General features: G+C 46.2%; 1 protein-coding gene across 1 annotated transcript in view; it reads right to left on the bottom strand.

Moving 5' to 3' along the window:
• The window catches only part of LOC137145422 (uncharacterized), a 45,475-nt gene that overhangs the window by 6,655 nt on the left and 16,973 nt on the right, over positions 1 to 21,847 (bottom strand). Inside the window, 10 exon segments of the mRNA XM_067536142.1 lie at positions 2,427 to 2,515; positions 3,854 to 4,020; positions 5,121 to 5,258; positions 6,107 to 6,221; positions 8,914 to 9,042; positions 9,690 to 9,784; positions 11,915 to 11,981; positions 19,458 to 19,517; positions 20,468 to 20,592; positions 21,524 to 21,609. Of these exon segments, the coding sequence (XP_067392243.1) occupies positions 2,427 to 2,515; positions 3,854 to 4,020; positions 5,121 to 5,258; positions 6,107 to 6,221; positions 8,914 to 9,042; positions 9,690 to 9,784; positions 11,915 to 11,981; positions 19,458 to 19,517; positions 20,468 to 20,592; positions 21,524 to 21,609 (1,071 nt within the window).

The raw sequence follows: 21,847 nt of genomic DNA, 5'->3' as shown, positions 1-21,847 counted from the left end.
GCAAACAGGAAGCTTAGGTAAATTTTAAAAGAGCACAAATAATAAGATGTTAGGCCACTTATAACAATTACTCCAGAGGAGGTCAGGTCATTGTTCAGTGTATCTTTCCCAGCTGTGGTCATCCCACTTTAGAGATGTGTGTGACGCAGAGAGACTGGTCAGCTTGTGTGTGACCCATAAAAACTTAACAGGAGGCACTGAAATGTAATCAAGACAATCGACTTGTATGTGAATTTCAAAGAAGTGTACTAAACCAGCAATCATTAACCCATTTATTTGTAGGAATGGAAGTCTAGGGTAGACGTTAAGTGTATCTGTCTGTGTTTACCTATTTCTTGTTAGAAGTGTAACTATGTGATCTAATTAGCTTGTGGATGTTAAAATCCTGTTCCTGCTTCATAATACTTCATTACTGTATTCTATTGATTCAGAGATCAAAAGGGGATATTATCATTTAGGTGGGACATGTGGTGTAGTATTATTATTATTATTATCCTCATTACTCTTCGAAACTTGTAATTCCACATAGTAAAATACCTGTGAACTGTCTTGATAGTTTGTCTTGATAGTTCAAATTTCTCTTGCTGACCTTACAGTCTGAGAAAGGACCCGTAGAGTAGAGATCAAACTGTCGGCTTCCTTTCATCAAAGCCCACGTGGTGGAGTTACCTGTGAGTGCCCATCTTGCTTCAACTATAAAGGAAGCTTTGGGCCTGGTCCTTTTTATCTCAGGTCTCCTTAAACCTTGACAGGAAAAGTCTAAGACACAAGACTGAGGTCTTCAGATTTACTCTGGATTTTCCCTGGAAGTCTCATGGAAGAATTTGAACAAACTCTACACCTAGAATGCCTTTTGGACTATAATCTTTTAAATATTGATTCCAGAAAGACTTTTATAAATCAGCAACCTCACCACCTCGGCTATGAAACTGACCTAAGGACTTTACACATCTGTATGTATATTGATCTTTTAACCACAACAACTCTCTTCTTTCTTTTTCTGTTTATTATGAAACCTTTCATTACTAAAGGATTGGCATTGGCGTGATTGTTGGGTAAGATCTGAAATTCATGGTGACCTGGGGATCAGTGTCCAGTCCTTTGGGACTGGTGCACCTAACAATGGTGAATCCAGTTTTCAGTAACCACTCACTATATTAGACTTGACTGTCTGAGGAGGGCCAAGAGGTGGAATGCTTAAAGGGGATTGTGTTTGACTTCTTGATAACAAGTGTGGTATTATAGAAGCTGTTTTATTACTGGCTTAGTGAATCTAATTATAGAATAAACCACCAGTTTTGGGAATTGTCTGCCCTATTCCTTGCAGTTTGCCCTGAGTGTGGCATTCTCAGTGTGGCCCATTCAGTTACCATGGTCACAATGAGGCTGAGATTGGAAAAAGTCCAGAGAAGTGCAATGCTGAGAGCTAGAGATGTGGCAGGATTTACATCTGAGGAGTGATCAGAAACACTGCGATTAGTTAGTCTGGAAAGAGGAAGTTAGAGGAGACTTGACTGAAGTATTCAAAATGATTAAGGTTTCCACCAACTAACCAGTCCCTTTTTATGCGGTCCTCCAGCATGAGAAAGGGGGAGGCTAATCACTCTTCTAAATCAGTGATAAATTAAATGTGGAAAAATCTGCCTCAGACAGAATTCCCAGACAGTTCACTGCAGTAAAATATCAGAGTCCGTTATTGCAGCTTATGAATAATGGGCTGGATAATTGACTGTATCACATGTAGTTAGACAAGATAAGGAGGCTAATAAATTCTTAGAAGATGTAAGTTGATCACTATGGGGTCCGTAAGTAATGCCATCCGTGATTAGGCAAGGTACGGTGAGAATTCTTCTGAAGCATAAGGTGCCAGCCACCCCCACAGGCAGAATATTGGACTTGATCAACTGAGCTTGTATGGCAACTCCTTTCCTTATGACACCACCTGTCCTGGGTGGGCCCCCACCTTTAGCAAACGTTACAATGAAGGTTAAGTCCCACTTCCACTGGAAAGAAACTGACTCAGCTTTGTCTTAAGGTAGTTTACTTTATTTTGACTACTGCAGTGGTACTTCAATAGCCACTAACTTCAAGAAGTTTGGCAGTCCAGACCAGAGTAATTCAGAACTTGCAGATGTGCTGCTGGTACCTAGGATCCTGTAGTATATGTTCAAGCCAGTTCTGGGGAAAGGAGGACGAGTGGCCAAACTGGCTTCAAGAGACATTAAGCTGTTATGAGCACATTCTTAGTACATGTTGTGGGGCATGATGTTCCTCACTCCTTATCTGTTGGATTTAGTGTCTAATTCCCAAGTGTCAGAGTAAAATTTGTCTTCGTGGTAGTGTTAAAAATTCTGGATTGTAATTCAGCTGGAGAAAATAAAGGGATTCCCATAATGGCATCTTTTCTCTGGGAGTTAGCAATATACCTGTCACCTGCTCCTGAGACATTCACGATCTCCTCCCTGGAGATGGGGACTGCCGGGTAGTGGATGGCACACAGCTCTCCTGCAGCTTTCTGTAGAGAGGGAGAGAAGGAGTGACATTACTGGGATCTCACCAATATCTAGAAGCAACATTTGAAACGGGGTGCTCTTGCCCACAGCTGCACCAATACTTAAAGTCCAAGTAATATTGCTTTAAATAGTGAATCAAATTCTCTTTGGCTATGTTTGCGCCCCTTTGGGGTTCACTTTCCACCAAAACTTGTGCAACTGAGTTTTACTAGCATGTAGGTTAATGGAGAGTGAGTTTTAAACTTGCATTCTTAATTACTTGAGGGAAAGCAAATTTTAAATGTGCTTTCCATGATCACTCCACAGATGTGAATCAATGTGTGATAGAGTGGCCCTGCCTGGAGTGCCCTCCTGTGACAGTTTCCTGCCTTAGTTTCTCTTTTCGAGTCCCCAGTAACTCCTTGCAAACTTATCCAGTCCATCAATGTGGTTTATTACTAAAAACATATTTCAAATAATCCAAAACAAAAGTCCCATCCCAGTACAGAGTCTTTAAAAATCCAACAACATGACACCCCGCATACTACACTCCAGAATCTTCCAGCACACCTAGGCTTCTTGTCAGTCTTCTTCTGTCCTTCTGCCAGGACAGCCACCTCAGCCCTTCCAGCTAGAGGGGAGCCCTACTCTTCCCAACAGGGACCCCCAGAGCCTCTCTGCTGGGAAATCATCTTTACCAAGGAGCATCACTCACTCCCCCTGGCCTCTGACTGTTTCCCTGAGGTCAGCTCTCCAGTGTGGAGATGGGTAAGTCCCTCTGCTATGCCCCTGTCTCCAGCCCTTGGCTGAAGCTTTGACATCAGCAGGCGAATCCCACTGCTGCTCTCGGGCCTTCAGCCCCGACCCTCTGGCTTGGAGACGCCTCTTGCTGCTCTCCTCCCTCCAGCCCTCCACAAGAAACCAATTACAGCTTCCTTCCAGGACCTTCCACCATCCCCCTGGCCTGCAAGCTCTCACCTGCCCTTTTCCTGACTGATTCAGCCTGTGCTCTAAGACAGCTTTCGCTCACCAGGTTGCTCTCCTCTTTCAGATTCTCCTTGATCCTTTATAGTCCCAGGTGCTGTCTCGCTGTCTTAACTGGGAGAACGTGCTCTGCCACAGTCGAGCTGGACCTGCTCCCTTTGCAGGAGCCAGCCACCCTGCGACACACAGTGGCATAGGAAAGGAAGGCTCAATTTCCATTATTAATCTTCAGAGCCATCCAGTCCTCCAGGGCCAAGTAAGCGTACAGCAGCCTTAACCTTTTGACAAAGTCTTGAAGAATCACTACTGTGCCGATGCTTCCAGACACAAGGACTGAGAACTCAGTGCCACTCAGCTGGTCTTTCTGTGCCCCCTACCTGTTTGTGAGTTCCACAGCAAAGCGAGACACTCCCTTCCACTCTCCTGCCACACAACAGAATGCCATGAATGCCGAGTGTCACCACCACACCGTGCAAATGTGTCAGCAAGGGGCGGGTCAGCATCATCGCAGTCCTGATAACATCATCCAGCCTGGACGGCAGCTCTTTAGACAGCGGTGGAAGAAAAACCGTGACATCAGTTCAAACCTTCAGACCACAAAACCGCTGACTTGAGCTTTCCATGTCACTAGGATGTTGGCCTATTTGTGGGTGGTTTTCAAAGTATAGCTGTGAATTTACAGTGCGCATGGAAAATGCTGACAGCATGGGCCAGGGACAGCCACAGTGCTGACATACTGTGCAAGCTTCCCACTCACTGCTCCCACTCTGCTGTGTGCTTCTCACTCCTGACGTGCAACCCACTGCCTCGCTGCTATTCCAATCCTGGGCTTCCATATAGTTCCTCCAGGGCACCTCCATCCGGACACAGGTGGAAGGCTCATTCATTAACCAGGGTCTTCAGGTTCAGTGCATTTGTTTTAACACACAAAAAAACAAAATCCCCAAAAGGGACTGAAATAGAAATTAAAACCCAGCCTGTGTATTAGCCCTAGAAAATCCATGTTGTCTCAGAACACACACAATGGGTACTAGCTCCTCTGCCTTGGTGAACTGCAGCTTCTGAGTTCCAGAGGGTAGCTGTGTTAGTCTGTATACAGCAAAAACAACGAGAACGCTGTAGCACTTTAAAGACTAACAAATTTAATGTCTGCAGGCATAAGCTTTCGTGGGCTGCAACCCACTTCGTCAGATGCAAGAAATAGAAATCAGATAGGGGGTGTATATATATACATCCAAGGGTAAGGAACAACAATCGGGAGGATAGGTGTTAGCAAAGTTCATTCAGTTAGAGTAGATGAGGCCTATATACCCCTATCTCATTGTTTTTGCAGCTTCTAAGCTATTTCATCACTGCCCTGCCCAAAGCTGGCCTTCCCAGCTTCTTGGAGCTTTGTAAAACCTCCAGTTGCTGTAGCTGTTTTGGTAACCAAAGTTAACTTTTCTGGAGGCAGCACTCTGCTCCCTGCCTCTGACAAACAGCATGGTTGCTTCTGGAAGTGCCGCTTCAGCCCAGTGAGGGACTAATGGTCAATGGGAGCAGTCAGTCTGGAATGGCAGCAGGGGAGGAGGGGAGCAGCTTCCCATGCAGCATCTAGATTATCTGAAAGTGTTTCTCTCTCACTACCACGTCACCGCACTGTACCTGCCGGCACAGGGTGCCCGAGGGTCCGATTTATTGCCCGCAGTTCCCGCAGATTGGGGGAGATGTAGGTCAGCGCTCTCCAGCTGTCTGAAAGGAACGGCTTAGAAGCCTTGTTCTCATCCGTCGGCTCATAGCACACTTCAAAACAACATTGTGGGTTGGTTAGCTGACATAACGATCTCTCTACTTCAGGACAGACAGCTGCTGGGAATGTTCACTGTGGTTTGTACAATGTTTGGTAGCTCTGATAGCTGAGAAAGGATAAAGTATCTTCAATCTCCCTTTCTGCCGCAACAGTCATGATTAAACTGCTTCTGGCTCTCGGGTGATGTGATGACCGATATGGTCAGGAAAGGGCATTTAGTTCTATAGACAGGCCAGTGAGCCATCCAGCAGGAACTCTCTGTGTATTCTCTGCTCACTGGCTGAGTCTGGAGAACCATCTCCCCCTGCAGAGCTTCCTTCTGAAGAAGGTGGGCTAGCAATTGTGAAAGCTCAGGCTGCATTGTGAAGAGTCTTCAGCAAACCAAGAAGGGGCCAGGGCATTTCACAGGGAGCAGGGGGCAAATCCTTTTATGTCAAAGGTAAGTTAAAATGAATAGCTTTGCTGAGTGCCACAGTATTCAAACCATGGGAGGCACATAGTGTACAAGTCGGTGCTTGCCTCAGCATAGCTTTTCAGTTCACCTTTAACCTTTGCTGGTTTTCTTTCAGTGCTGGGGGCTCTAGATATTACCCAAATGGAAATCTTGTGTAGCTGCAGAATAAGAAAAACTAAGAACATATTAAAACAAATTTCATCTGTTTAAAAATCAAAACGTGGGGGCAGGGGGATAACCTGAGATGCAAAATAGTGTTGGTGTCTTCAATTCTCAGTCTCTCATTGAAGTTAGCAGGAACTGAGGGTGTTCAGCATCTGTTGGTCCATGTTTCAAAACACACCTGCTTATGCCCCAAGGGGTCCACCCACAGCGAGTTCTCCTTACCTGCTCTCTGGTGCTCTCCAGCAATTTGACAGACGTACTGAATGGTGGCAGCTGGCACGTTCCCATCAATACATACCAGGGGGGCCAAGCACAGACTCTCCTTGAACTTGGACACCTAGTGAAAATACAGAACCGCTCAGAACAGCGGCAGCTGGCTCCAACTTGATCTAACTGGACAAGAATGACATTTGCGTACCTAGCGCACTTTGCGGATAGACTCAGGTAGCCAGGATGTATTTGAAATACCCATTTTTGCTGAAACTCTTAGATGCAGGCTTGACGTGAACCAAGAAGAGCATTTTCCTAAAGAAAGCAGGTCTTCCAGATTCTCAATTCTTTCCCTTCTATTTCCCATCCTCCACCATCAAGCCTTATGTTAGACCAGTCTGTCCTCCTCACAGAGGAAGAAGACTGGTGGCACCCCCTCAAGCTCCTTACCGCTGCTCTAATGAGCAAAGTGAGATGCTTCCTCCCCTTTGAAGTCCAGTGGGGTGCCTCTGCAGAGCTCCCAGTCTCTGCTAGATCAGGGAGCAAGGGACCAGATCTCATTCTCAGATCCCCATGTGACAGTCCATTGCGGTACCAACACTAAATAGCAGGACCATCCTGTAGAGCAGCCATTCAAACTTACAAAAGACCGATTTGAGTTAGAAGAGGACATTCCAACATATAATGGTTACAGTCTAGCACCAGATTCCTTTCTCAGAATGAATACCTGCCACCCAAGAAATCCTACCAAATGCATTACCTGCATATGAAGCCTGCGCTGAATGTCAGAAGGAAACGAGGTTAGCATTCAACCCATCTGGGGAGAAGAGCTAGTTAGAAATTGCCTACACACTATAAAGGCCATGGGGAAACCACCAAAACCCGATCAACTTTCTAGCCAAGACTGTCAGAAGTGGGATGCCTAAAGTTAGGCTCGAAAAGCCATATTTAGGCAATGGGAGCCTCTGGGTGCTCAATACTTTGGAAAATCAGACCACTTTTTAAGGGCCTAAATATAGACACAGGAGCCTAACTTTAAACGTGGTCTTTTCCATATCTTGGCTCACCTGTTCACAGGCCTTTGAGCTCCTGTGTTCATGCCAAACATATCCCACACACAGGCCTTCAAACTCCCACATTCATACTTAACCTTCTATATTCCCGGGTCTCCAAATCACTCCCTTTGCCTCCGTGTTTATGTCTATTACTCGGTTTGCAGGCCTTCAAATGCCCCAGTTTTTTTTTTATGCATAGCCAGTTAACTGGCCTTTACACATCCATTCAGGGAATCTTATTTCCCCTCTGCCTTTATCTCTCAAGTTTGAGGCCTCACCTCAGTGCAATCATCTTTCCCTCCAGTGACAACTGAATGATCATCTTCTCTTCAGAGTGCCACATCTCTGCTGCTCCCTAAACACCCAAAGGGATCACAGATGTGAGACCAAACATTCTCTCTCCCAGGGGGTGAAGATACTTTCTCTATGGTACTTCCAGATCTTGACCGCCTGGGGAGTGAATGGCAGCAGAGAGCGGAGGACAAATCACTTAAGTAAGCAGCCCAGCTGCATTTCTTGTCACTCAGATAGAAATATTAAGGTATGACAGGCCCACTTTAGCAAATGCATCCTATCACAATAGCCATCTCTCCCAACACTGGCATCCCTAACTGGCAGACATGCAGAATTTAGAGACACGGCAGTAATGTGTGTCCCCAGCCTTGCTGTGGCTCGTTGTGGCTGGCGTGACATGTTACACAAATTGCTGCCACGTGCCAAAGACTTCCATCCCTACTCCAGCACTCTCTCTCTCTCTCTCTTGCATGCCTTTGCTGTATTTCATTGAAGGAAACCTCACCAGAATGCAGCTGTCAGCAGCAGCAGCTGGGCTCAAAGTTTCCATTGGCCTTTTTCTTGATAATTTTGCAAAGCTCATGAGGATTAATCCATCATGTAGTGGTTTTGTTTTCCTTTCTGATGGCAAAGTGTGGGGAGGGGAAGGGTGGAGATAGAAGTGGGTGCAATGACCGCTTTTTTCCCCCCTAGGAATTCTGAACCTCCTGGGGGTCCTGCTGATAAGTAAAGTATACTTGCCTTCCAAATCACCATCAGTTGTTAAGTACAGGCTCTTATTTTTTTCAACAGTGGAATTAGTGGGGGAAGAGGGTGGGATTGGGAGGGTTTATTTGAATCAATCCTTAATCATCACTTCCATTAGTATCCTGAAACCTTCCATAATCAGCAGGCTGAGAAGCAGAGTCCATTTAGCTGTGTTTATACAGCTCAGCATGCAGAAACAGAGAGGATGGGTGAGTAGAGGGAGGTGGGACAGGAAAACGGGCTTTAGGGGCCCTATTCATGCTATTTATTTTGGTTTCCAAAGGGGAAATGCCATGCCCAGGTCAGTGGGCATGAAGTTCCTGAGAGCTCAAAGAACGATAGGCTGCCTGGGATTCGTTTTCGAGACGTCTGTGGCATAGACATGGGTAGGGCAGCGTTGGTGACCCTCGGTTGGGCGAAGAACGTTTTCTATTTCCATCTTGCTAGCTGGAAGTAAGTAGCTTTGGCTGGCCAGCAGCTTGCTGCAGTGCCATTTCACTGACCCAAGGCTGAGGCTAAACTTAGGCTTCCACATGTTTGGTTCTGATTTCAGTATGCCGCTACTTGCAATGTATAGCTGTCTCATCCAGGCACCCTTCCCCCCACCCCTCCCCGCGCGCAGGAGCACCCATTATCCCACACAGGTGCACTATGTGCTGGCTGCTGTCACACATCCAGGCCCCTTCTCATGAGGGAAGGACTATAGGTCATAAGCATCCTTACATATTCCTCTGTTATCTGCTGGTGAATGTCCATGTCGCCCAAGCCCAGGTAGAGCTCCCCACTGCCTGTGATCACTGCACAGTAGGTGGCTGTACTGTGCCCCTCAAGCTGAAGGACTCCTCCCATGTCCTAGAACAGGAGGAAGAATCATAAATGGAGTACATTTCCCTTCTCTGTCCCACTCTGTTGACCTGAGGTTGCTCTTCCCCCAGGCAGCCCGCCTACCTCTTCTCAGTTCCACTTCCTCCCTATCTTGGGCTGAGCAACATCAGTGAGGAATCTCATCGCACCCAGTGTGGACAGTACTGGTTGGTGGTTTGTTTTTAATGTGTGTAAGGCTCCCTGGAGATGAGTGCCTACATTAGTTATTTATTAAACAGAAGTGATAAATCTCTCCAATAGAGTTTGGTAGAGCCCTCTCCCCCCATCCCACCCCCGCTTCTTTCTGATGCTCTGCCTGAGGAATGGAAGTGATCCCTTGGAATTTATATGCATTATCAGCCAGACGCATCCCACTGATGCACAATACAGTTAGTGGGTTGAAGAAAGCCAGCCAGTCCTCTCCCAGTACTGGCAGTTTTGGTCCAATGTTCTGGTGCAAGCAAGTACCACTGGGCTATTATCCTAGGTCGATTTGTTCTGCCTGCATTCAGGAGAATGATGGCACTAGTGAGAGAGCTGCATAAATGTGGGTGAGGGTAGGGGACTATACACATGCAACAAGAAGTTTAATTATCATCTGTGTTCCTCTGAGGAACTGTCATTGCATGACCTACCATGTGACGGCAGTAACGCAAGATGGACTCGGAATGTTCATCCTTCCCCAGAGCTGAGATAAAGAGAGGGGTCCTCCCGAGACGGCTTAAACAATCTAAAAACAAATGACAATGGAGCAAGATTATAATCCCAGCAGAGGACCATGTGCTTGAGTGCAAATTCCAACCTGTGAAGCCTGAAATCTTTGAGTATTTGTAGGAAGGTCCTTCTTGGAAAAATTGGTGGCCTTCTTCTCATCCACTGGTCCCTTTCTAGTACTTCTTCAGCAGAACACTCTATCAGGGCTCCCTGTGGCTGCCCATTAGTCTGTCTGGCATGGGGAAAAGAAAAATTGATATGCTGGTCTTCTGCCACAGAAACATCTGGCTGTGTGGCTTGTTTGGTTTGGTAGTGGGGGAAGTGGAGAGGTGGGCACAGAAGAAACCACCTTTCTTCCTTGGGATCCCAACTGCAGAAGTGCAACCCAGACTTCCCCCCTGTTGTTTCCATGCATGGACCCTGTGGGTATGTCTACACAGCATTTTGGAGGGAGCCTCCCAACTTGGGTCGATAGACTTGGGGTAGTGCTCTAAAAATAGCTGTGTAGACAGCACTTTGAAGTTGCGTCTTGGTCTCTGAAGCCTATGGAAGGGGATGGGCTTCAGAACCCGAGTTCCAGCCTCAGCTGTACCTTCAAATCACTGTCTATACAGCTATTTTTAGAGCACTAGCGTGAGCCCTGCTAACCTGAATCAGTCAACCTAAGCTGGGAGACTTGCTCCAAAATGCTGTGTAGACATGCCTATCACAGCTAGACTTCCCACTCCACTGCTCCAGCTGGGCTACCTGGGTGCAGCCCAGTGGACTAGAACTGATTCCTGGAAGAGAATGAGTTTTCCAAGCTATCGCAAATATTTCACGTGTATGGACTGTTTTTTAAGGCCATCCATTCCTAGTTTCGAGGTGATGGCAGATGTACATTAGCAAGATTTGGGGACTGACAGCAAAGCCTCAACTCCAGGGTTCATAGATTCCAAGACCAGAAGGAACCGCTATGCTCATCTCGTCTGACCTCCTTTATAACACAGGCCATAGAACTTCCCCAAAACAAGTCCGAGAGCAGATTTTTTAGAAAACGTCCAATCTTGATTTAAAAATGGTCAGTGGTGGAGAATCCACTCAGACCTTTGGTAAGTTTTTCCAATGGTTAATTACCCGCACTGTTAATCGTTTGTCTTATTTCCAGTCTGAATTTGTCGACTTCCAACCATTGGATTGTGTTATACCTTCCTTTGCTAGATTGAAGAGCCCATTACCAAATATTTGTTCCCCATGTAGCTACTTATTGACTGTAATCAAGTCACCCTTTAACTTTCTCTTTGATAAACTAAATAGATAGACTCAATGAGCTCAATCACTGTAAGGCATGTTTTCCAATCATTCTTGTGGCTCTTCTCTGACCCATCTCCATTTTATCAACATCCTTCTTGAATTGTGGGCACAAGAACTTTGGATGCCGTATTCCAGCAGCGGTCGCACCAGTGCCAAACACAGAGATGAAATCACTTCTCTGCTCCTACATGAGACATGTTAGGGTTTTTTCTTTAAACCGTCTCTTCTTTCCCCAAATAAACAAACTTTCAAGTTCCTTTTAGTATGGCACCAATAATTCAAATACTCTGGGCTGCGGGTGCCAATGACTTTGCAGGAGATATCTGATTATGTCACCCTAATGATCAGAGCCTTGAAGGCCCCTTTGTCTGCTTCTCCCACAAATACTTCCATGTTTGCCCCTTATGCATGGACTGTCCTCTCTGAGTTAATCTCTAAAGCTACTACCCTCTCCTCTTTTAGATCCCTCCTCAAGACACACCACTGCAGCGGCTCCTGCAGGAAGTCAGCGAAGCAATGCTCATTAGGTTTGCAGCAGTTTTGGGGGAAGGCTGATGTTTGTTTAATTCTCATTTGGAGCCATGCCCTGTGTGATAGTTACTGTGTGTAACTGCAAGACCTTATTTTCGTTATCCTTGCCTGCCCTCCCTTTTATTGCTTGTAATGCCCACTTGTTGCATCTTGTTTCTTAATAGATCGTTAAGCTCTTCAGGGCAGAGACTGTGTCCACTTGTGTGTTTGTACAGCGTCTAGCGCAATGGGGCCCTGATCCTGATTGGGGCTTAGTCACTCCTGCAATACATAATTAACCATTACTTGCATGCCCCCACAAACAAAACCCACCACTAAGCACCTGCCAGGTTTCTCCCCACACCTCCAAAAGATCGTCTCACTTTCCCAGCGTTTGTCTGTCCGCCAGCCTGCAAGAGTAAATCAGAAGTCAGTAGAATGGGGAAAGTTGAATGAAACAGAGAGAATTTCTCTGCCTATGTTTAAAGTGAATTGACTATTCTGAAATTGCAGGCTTGACAGCTGTGGAGACTGAAGTCCTCTCGCTTCAGAACAGATAGCAGTGCAAGCTTTCCTCTCCTACCATCTACTTCAACTCTGAGCAGAGGTAGAAAGGCAGTTCACACTCCTAGTTCATTGAATCTTTTAGCCTTCTGGGCTGAGACCTCTTTATGGGATCTAAGCAACTCCGTACTAAGACACTGACTGAGCTCACCAACTCAGACCAGACTTGAAACACTGGCCCTTGGGCAAAAGGCTCTGTATTCCATTACCAGCCTGCAGGCCACTCGGTCCCCCAGTTAAGCAGTGTAGGAATATCCTTTCATCTTAAATCATGTAATAGATATTGTTAGATTAATCTTCTGCTTTGCAATGTCTGCCCGTGCTGTACATCCTTCTCTCTGTCCACAGAAGTGTCTGCTTAACTATCTATATATCCTTTCACCTTCCTTTCTCCTCCTAAATGTCTCTGTCCTCATGAATACTTTTCTTTCCCATCTGCCTGGCTGCTGGTTTCGTTCTCCTCCTCCCCATTCCTTCAACTTTTTCCCTTTTTTTCTTTTCAGCCCTCTGGTAACCTGTCACAGACATGGCCGGCTTCTGGGCTGTGGAACAAACTCTGTTTTCCCCCCACTGGTCCATTACCTCACCTGACGCCTGCTGAGACACAGCAGCTCCAAATCCTCCCGCTAGAAATAGACCAGGCTACTTGCCTTGCCCCACCCAGCAGGTGAAAGATCTGTCTCGCTCAAGTCAGTTGGGGTGTCATCACGTATTATCAAAAGGTTTTATAGCTCTTCGCTCATGAGCCAGAGAAACGTTTCCCTGTTCTGCAGAAGGCTGCTTTCAGTGGCGGCTGGGAGGATTATCACTGCTCTGGAAATCCCAGAGATTTCAAGGAGGGAAGGACTATTTTCCAACCACACTTTTAAACACATGGGTGCAGAATGCCAAAACGCGTGCACGCACATCCACAGCCAGCCCCCATAGGCACCAGAGATGGGGGCAAAAGGGTCACTATCCCCCCGTCTTTAAAAACCTGAAATGCTCACAGCCAGGGGCACCATTTGAGGGGAGGGGGCAGTCGTCCCCCGTCCCGTGATCCTGGGGAGCCCTAGCTGAGCTGCAGTGTTGCTTCCCTGGGTTGCAAATGAACCACGTGCCAGGCCGCCTGAGCAGAGAGGACAGGCTGCAGCTAGCGCTCTAAGCTTGACCCCAGGATTGTTTCAAAGCCCTGCCCTCATAGGAGAGCCGGGACTGACCTCTGGGTGGGAGGGGGGCTCCCCTTCCTGATCCCCACGTGCCTGCAGCAGGGAGCACTGCTAACCCGGGTGGGGGGTGCCCAGAGAATAGGGTGGGGCATGGAATGGGGAACCCTTGGGGAATCCCTTTCTCTGATCCTTCCACTCTCTCTGCAGATGGCCCCATGAATGTGTGATTGAGAGGAGGAGGAGCTGCCTGGTGGGGAGAGGGAGGCAGTCAGATGGGGGGTACTGCTGGCAGGGTGCTAGGTGATTTGGGGGCAGTATAGGTGGGAGAGCAGAGAGCACTGCAAGGTGCTTTGGGGCCCGTATGGAAGTGGGGAGGGGCACTGCCAGGTCCTTTGTGGGGCGTATGGCAGTGGGGAGGGGCTGCCAGGTGATTTGCAGACAGTATGGGGGTGGGAGGTATTGCTGTGTGGGGGAGCACTGCCAGATGGGGCTCAGGGGGGACGTTTGGGGGTAGGCGGTACTGCTGGCTGGGGAGCACTGTCCGGTGATTTGGGGAAAGTATGGGGATGGGGGTACTGCTGGGTGGTAAAGGGAAAAATCCCAGCAAATGGTCCCAAAATAGACTGATTTTTACATTTTAACCTTCAAATATCCAAGAGCTTCTAGGGGCCTGGACCCTCCTTGAAATCTGAAATGCCCCTGTTCCTGGCTGGGTGGGAACATGCAGCATACTGGCCAGGTCCTGTTCTGTGAGGGGCTTGCCAGCAAGGGGGTGGGGGAGGTAAGACACAGGGAGTCGGAGTCCCAGGAGGGTTGGGCTGGTGGAATGGGATGTCTAGACATTGTGGTTGCTTGGCCTCCTCACTTCTGCTGTCCTTGTGGCATCCGACACACATTTGCCCCACACCCACCAAGACAATCTCTGCCCACTCTGACACACACATTCTTCCTCCTTGCCAGTCCTGCTACCTAGACCCCACCATCGAAACACCACTGCTGCCATGCATCCCCAAATACCCTCAGACTCCGCACACTTGGTGCCATCAATAAATCTGTCTACATTACTCTGCCTAGCACTGGAAAGATATAGCTTTAAAAATCAGTACGATAATTACGTGGAGGAAGAGAACGTACTGAGGGATGGACAGGTGGTGGATTGGATTCTTGCCTTTCAAATGAATGTTCTGGTCCTAAATACATAGCCTGCAAAGGTGTGAAAGAGGTAAACATCTGTAGTATCTATGTGAAGCTCACGTCTGGGCTCCCAAATGTTTCGCCGTGACTTTTGATGCTAATGCCCTCTCTTCAAGAAGCGTTGCTTCTGCCTCCCAGCGCTCGTGCATAGTGCTGATGTGATAACCGCCTTACCAATGGGCTTAAATTGAGGTGATGAGGTAGCTTAACAGGTCCTGACTCTGCTGATCTCAAGGAAGCAAGGAATGCTTGTGTTCAGAAACCAGGTTAAGTTATACTTAGCTGCATGCATGAAACAAAAACTGGGACATGCTGCTGTGGTGCTGCCTCCCGCACCCCGACTGAGAGTGGATTTGCTTCTCTCTCTGCACACCCGAATGGAGGATGGCACTCCAAAATCTGTGACCGCTGCTTGTGCTTACATAGCAATGTAAACTGCTCAACAAGCTGACTGAAAGACCTGGTGGCAGGGCCTCGTACAGCCACCGTCTTTAAAGGAGAGCCATGGACCTCTTCTCCCTTCATTCCCCTTTAGAATGTTTGGTCCCCGACATCATGTGCTGTTCCAAAGGAAAATTGCCAAGAAATGATTCACGTTGCATCACAGAGCATCCAAAACCCTTTCAGGCTGCTGACTTGAACTCATTCAAACATCTGACTTAACAGAACAGACTGGAAGGGTCATGCTTTCATAAATATTTCTAGTAACTATACTGTTGAGCTGAGTGGGGAAACATGTGGTCTGCAAAGGCACAGACAAACAGGGTGAACTGAAGGACTAATAGCCAGACTTTATGCAACCCACAATGATGCAGAGACAGGCAGTTTGCTGCATATAAAAGTGACATGAGCAATAGAGCTCCAGTGTGCTGTAGAAAATACACGGACAGTCATCTTCATACCACCGTGTCTTTGCCACCTTAGAGAAAATTCCAGTGGAACACCACCACCTATTTCTTCTATCACAGCTGTGATCACTAATAAAATGAACTCACACAGCCTCCCAGTGGCTGCTGGAGATGCTGCAATCAGAGAAGTTACTAGCCACCTTTTCTGGCATTACTGTCCGAACCAAACTTTCTGATGTCACACACACAATAGCCTGCAACGTACCTTTGTAACAATCCTCTCATTGGGTCAGCTTCATGGATTGAACCTGGAGCATCAGCACCTAAAACCAGGCCCCCTACCATTAACTGATATGACAAGAAGGCTTGTATCTTGTATGTAGATCAGTAAATGCCTTTTACTGCTATCAACTACCAGATTTACTCCTTTAACTGGTAAAGGAGCAGTAGACTCATCCTCTGTGTGGATCAGCCATTAGAGAGGGACAAAACTTAGCCAGTGTGCTACACCTTCAACATGTGGTTTAATACAGATCCAACTTACTGTATTCAAGGAAATATTTCCAAATACAGAATGTAATTTGGAATAGTTCCCACTGCAGAATGCTACCTATTCAAAATAGCAACAGTAGTTGAGAAATGCATCGCTACGCCATAGCTCACAAAAGAATCTTATGATTGAAGGTGAGGCTAGACAACATACAAAGAAACGTGGGCTTGAATAAAATCTGCTACTCACAACATGTGCTCTCTCACTAAAACACTGACACAGAATAATTACAGCCTTCCAGGAAAAATATCCCAACAGAAATCAAGGCCCCATTGTACTACAATCTACACGGGAGAGAAAAAAAAAGCAGGAAGAAAGAATTACTATTATCCCCATTTCAGGTACAGGGGAAATAAGGCACTGAGAAATTGTTTGTGGCAGACTCAAGGAATTAAACCCTATCTCCTGAATTGTAGGCCAATGCTGTAATCAGAAGATTAGCCTACCTTCACAAGCTCTTAGTCACCTGCATTTCTGCCTGCTACTTGTTTACCAGTTCATGCTCTATTGCACCATGTATACCGGAAGCTGGAAAAAACCCAGTAACAATAAACTGTTAATATCCTGGGTTACCTTTTCCATAATACATACTTAACAGCAAATACTCATTTTGCTTAGCTGCAATGACCAACCCCCAATGATCTAATCCTTTGGCATCTTTTACATCTTTGTATCTTTTTTTTTTATTTCAACTCTATTTGAAATAAAACTGTTTTATGGTACTTTGAAAGAAAGTGCTGGCACTTCACTCCTGCTGGGAAATGGTGTCAGAACTCAGGGCCCATCAATGAGAGATTTACATTTGTTCAGTTGTACTGGGCATAGTCTAAAAATGTTGCTCCTTTCCTCTGCCCCATCCCACATGTAAGGCTGGGATGTAAAAGGATTGTCCCCTGTGAGCACCAGCATCGGGTCTGGCAAACCGTCAAAACTTCACATATTGACAAGGATGCATCGGATGCTGTCCCACTGATCAGAGAGCTTCCAAAGGTTAGTATAGGGAAGCACACAGCTGAGCCAAATCAAAATGGAAATATTTTATAACAAAGCACCTGGGTATCCCTTTTGTCTTTCTCCCCTCACCATTGACTGTTGCCCCTCATCTACTATTGCCTCTGGCATTGACCTTCCTGGCCCATAGGTTAAATTTGTCAAAGCTACCTGTGAATGACTGCTTGCTTTCAGCACAGCCAGGAGTAGAGGATCCCCTCCTCTACTTCCCTTAAGTGCTTGCCTTTATGACTGCTGCAAATTTACATAGCCCCGTCTGACAGCAGCAGATTTTCAAAGCACCAAGTGTGGCTATTTTAACTCTGACATCCACTGTCAGGAATAGATGCAGCCTCAAAAAGTCCTATCAAGAAGTTAAAAGCCAGGGTACCTGTCTGAGTGAGTCAAAGGCACTGCATTGAAAACTCTCCCCTATCTTAACGTTAAGCAACCTGCTAACAGTGTGAGTCCACTGCAGAGAAAAAAATCCATTTTACAGAAATCCCAATCACACAGATTATTTCAAAACTGGCTCCAGTAAGAATATTGAAAGGTGCTCACACTCCCCATTCTTCACTCACTACTTCATTCTTCTCATCACAGCAAGCCCTTCAAATTCCTGGTCTCATGAAACAGCAGGTGGCTACTACAAATCTTTTACCATCTTGTGCTTAGATCATCAGAAAACTTGAAGCATGGGGTTACCCCCTGCTGTTGGTCAGCAGTACAGCAACTGAGAGAAATTAAACAGAAACATCTTTTTAAAGCAGCAGGTGATTTACTTTATGGAAACACTAGCAGCCTGCTCCCACAAGCAAAAAGAAATAACTCCGTGCGGAACATGTTCTGGATCTCCTTGGACCATTATGCAAATGATACTCAGCTCTCTCTCTCTCTCTCTTTCACTGAGCCCAGACAGAGCTGTTTCCTTGCGTTTTTCAGAGATAGGAACTGGATTAAAACCCACTCACTTAAGCTCATTCAAGACACAACAGAGGTGGTGCTTGCTGGCAGGAGAAAACATTTTGCGGAACTGATAGCGACTGTGATTGCATTGCTATTCAGAGCCTTTATCCACCTCTTGTCAAGGCGGTGTGCATTCCTGGGGGAAAGAATAGACTCTTCTCTGGTCCTGAATTTCCACATACCACAGTAGCTGCATTGCCTCCTCCTGTATCTTTAGCTGGCCAAGAAATTGTGCCCTTTCCACTGCAGGCTAGATTACTTTATTTTTCAAGCACTCTATTTTGGGCTACCCTTGAGAGCCACTCGGAAGCTACAACCAGTACAGAATGCAGCTGTCTTCTTGTTAAAAGGGACAGCAGGATGAGAGTGCATCACGCAAGTGCTCTGATACGAACAGGCAAAGCAGAACAATGAGAGCTCTTTTCAAAATCTGGCCCTAAAAGCCTAAATAGACTAGGGATCTTGTATTTTACAAATGTCTTCTTCCTCTGTGCCCTCTCACAGCTGCTAGCAGTAAGGCTGTTTCTGCTGTCAGTTCCCAGATAAAACTCCTGGGGACCAGCAACAGTGTGTTCTCAGCTCTCGAAATCACTCTCAGCAGTGATCTGGCACGGCCCACATCTTACCATTTTTATGTGCAATATAACCTCTTTGTTCACGCTCCCTAGCTATGAATGCTGGATCCCCCCCCAGCAATTACTCCCCTGCACAAATCTGGGAGCGTATCTGAGAGCAGGATTTTGCTCCTAGTCCCTAATTTGGTAATCGGTGCATTGTAATTTAAGAGAGGCCAACCAGCAGTCCCACTCAACCTCACATCAATGCATAAAGCCACATTCCGCTATACCGTACACTACCTCCCGTCAGTCAACAATGAAAAATTACATATACATTTAAAAGACAAGTAGGTGTGCTTTGAAATGGAGACGTCACAGTTCTGTTCCAGCTAAACCTCTTGAGACACACAGAGATTTTACAAGATACTGCCTTTAAAAGCAAAAAGTGAGAGAATGAGTGGCTGATGACTTATAACTTCACATATTATTTTATAGCTAAAAGTTGTTTCCCATCCAAATGCAAGTTAGTTCAGCAGATTGGCTGTAACTGTAACACCGCAGCTTTTGTGAAAGGCGTCTTAAGATTTGTTGCTGCGCAGACAGGCGGTCCCCCTACATGAATGTTCTCCACGTACACACTCATAACTGCATTATACACTCACTCCCCACACTCTATTGTGTACAGTTTGAGACACTCATGTGCTATACACATAAATAAAAATATACCAACCCTCCTTACTCTACATAAAGATGTTGATCCAGATTTTGGTTCCTGTTCTCATTGCTTTGCATCCCTTTGGTTTGGGAGCACAAAGTCCAAAACCTTCCTCAGCTGGTGTACCTGGAAATTTGCGTATTGTTTGCCTATTGACTACCCCTTTATTGCACCAACACACAATATTGTGCTGTCCCCATTTATAAAGGCACATTATGCACCCACTCTGCACTTCCATAGACAGATATTCTACACACACACACACACACACACACACACACACACCCTCTGGCTTGGAATGTGTGTGAAAGTAGTTGAGAATGGTAGTGCCTAAGAATGCTTTAGGTACAGTACCAGAATAGTGGGATTCCTCGCCTTGGCTATGAAGTCCACATTGATGCCTCCAATCACAACCTGAATGGTGGGGGGAGAGGGGGAGAAGTGGAGGAAAAAAATGGACAGAAGAAGAGCTGAGGTTTCTTTGCTTTTCTCAAGCTCCCCCACCACCTTCTCAAAGTAGATGAAAATCATACTGTGAAGGCCTGATCTTATCTGGCTAGGCCAGACCAGACAGTCCTTCCACAGAGCCCCATTGGAAAGAAAAGAAAATCTATTCTGAATTCTACCCTCTGAAATACTCCTATTTATACCCAGCTGCAGAAGAAGAAGAAAAATTGCATAGGATATGCAGGGTATTAGACACACGTGTACACACAACACCAAAAATACAAAGTTCTGTTGGCAGAGCTATGTTGGTTATGAGTGTGGGAAAAAACAATTGAAAAACCCCAGACAAACTGTGTAATGAAGCTGTGCTGACAGAAGAATGCTTCTGTCAGCTTAGCTAGTGTTGTTTGGGGAAGGGGTGTAGCTGTGCCAGCAGCAGAACTCCTTCTGCCAGTTTATGCTGTGCCTATGCTAGGGGGCTCTGCCAGCATAGCTATACTGGCAAAGAGTCTGTAGTGCAGACATGACCTTACTTTGCATTGACGTACGTGTTGGGAAAGGGTAACTATATGGGAGGAAGGGTGGAAATGTGAAAACAACGTAGGATCTTTAAGGGATTTGTAGGAACCCAAGGTGCTCTCCCAGGAGTCCACTTTGATGAATAAGGCCAATGTAACTGTGCTAATCACTGAGGTCTCCAGCTCAGAGAAGCTTTTAGTAAGGGGGAATGAAAATAAAGAATGAGGGGGATTGAAAAAGCAGCTGAGGGAAATTAGAGAGACTCTCTAGCTGTTTAGAGCAGAATGGATGGTCCTCATCCCGCAGTAGAGTTACCTTGTATGTCAGAGGCTGGCTGTGAACTTATCTATACTGCTGTTTGTAGATAGGCACTATGTACAAAAGAGCAGAGGACTCACAGGCCTAAGTGCAGTTACTTTCTCACTCCGAGGCAGGTTGCTCTTCCCCTTGGCATTTTGGATCTTGCTCAGGGCCACAGCTATGCGGCTGCCCACTCTGGCATTGTTCTGGATCAGAGCGATGTCTGAATGGATTCTTTTTAAAAAAAAAAAAAAAAAAAAAGAAAGGCCAGCAAGAGCCTGGTGTGGGAGACGCCTGTGTGGGAACTTCCCTTCCGTAAGGCGGAGAGAACAGGAAGTGCAGGTTGGGACAAGGACACAGGGAGACTTCATCGTCCCGATTCACATCACTTTAGTTATTGTATGTGTGTCAGATTCTCATAGTGCATGAGCACCTCACAATCTTTGAAGGCCTTTATCCTTAGCACACTCCTCTGAGGCAAGGAACTGCTATCATCTCCCATTTTACAGATGTGGAGCCTAACAGTTAGGTGCCTACATACCTTTGAGGATCTGGCCTTAAGTGACTTGCCTAAGGTCACACAGGAAGTCTCCAGGGGACTAGTGAGTTGAACCCATGTCTCCTAAGTGCGTTCCCTAACCACTGGACCATCCTTTCTCTCACCTGTGCAAAGTAGACTCACACTGATTTGCTAGCATTTCAGCTCTCACTTTCAGAGTAACTGACTGCACAAAGCAGTGAGGAATTGGGCCCCATGTGCCTACTCCAGTATGCTCAAGCACAAATGCTACTGAAGTGACATCTAATAATGATGCCCAGAGTCTTCTCTCTAAGGCCCACCTTCTCTCAGAAGGAGCTGGGCAGCTTGGGTGGCTGGCGTACTATCCTGAAAATTGCAGGAGAGCCTTGGCTTTCAGTCATCTCCTCTCTTTGCCAGTCACCAGTTTTTAACGCAAAAATTGAGAGACAGAGTGTTATTAACAAGCTTAACAACGGTTTCTGTGCATTACATTGCTTTGAAATGCTAAAGTATTTGCCCTTGTAAATTTCCAGATTGGCACTACAGTGACAGTATTTTGTGACCAGCCTGTCCCATGAAACTTTTGGGAGGGATTGTGGAATATATATATTTTTTTCATTTAGTAAAAGGATACTGGAGTCCAGTGATTTTCCATTAGTCAGTTCATTGACCTTCTGTAGCATAAAGGGAGTCAGCTCTTTTCCTGTGATCCCTTTTGACCTGCAAACAAAAAGAAAATACCCTTTGATAAGAAGTGAGCTAGCAGGGCATCAGAATGGACGGCACTGGTGACTAACAGATAATCTACCTATATAACTGCATGCAATCTGAGGCCGAGTAAATAAGCGTCAGTAGACACAGAACTATAGTTAAAATCATATCAGGGAGTCATCCAGGCCTGAGATTAAGGAGATAATCTGCACTATATCCTTGTGGCAGTCTAATCTAGAGAGAGGAG

Source organism: Emydura macquarii, unplaced genomic scaffold (assembly GCF_026122565.2).
Source record: "Emydura macquarii macquarii isolate MOO-44397 ecotype Brisbane River unplaced genomic scaffold, CSIRO-AGI_Emac_v2 contig_3530, whole genome shotgun sequence".
NCBI classification, from domain to species: Eukaryota; Metazoa; Chordata; order Testudines; family Chelidae; genus Emydura; species Emydura macquarii.
Note: the sequence above shows the minus strand (reverse complement) of the source record. Positions and strands in the feature narration are given on the sequence as shown.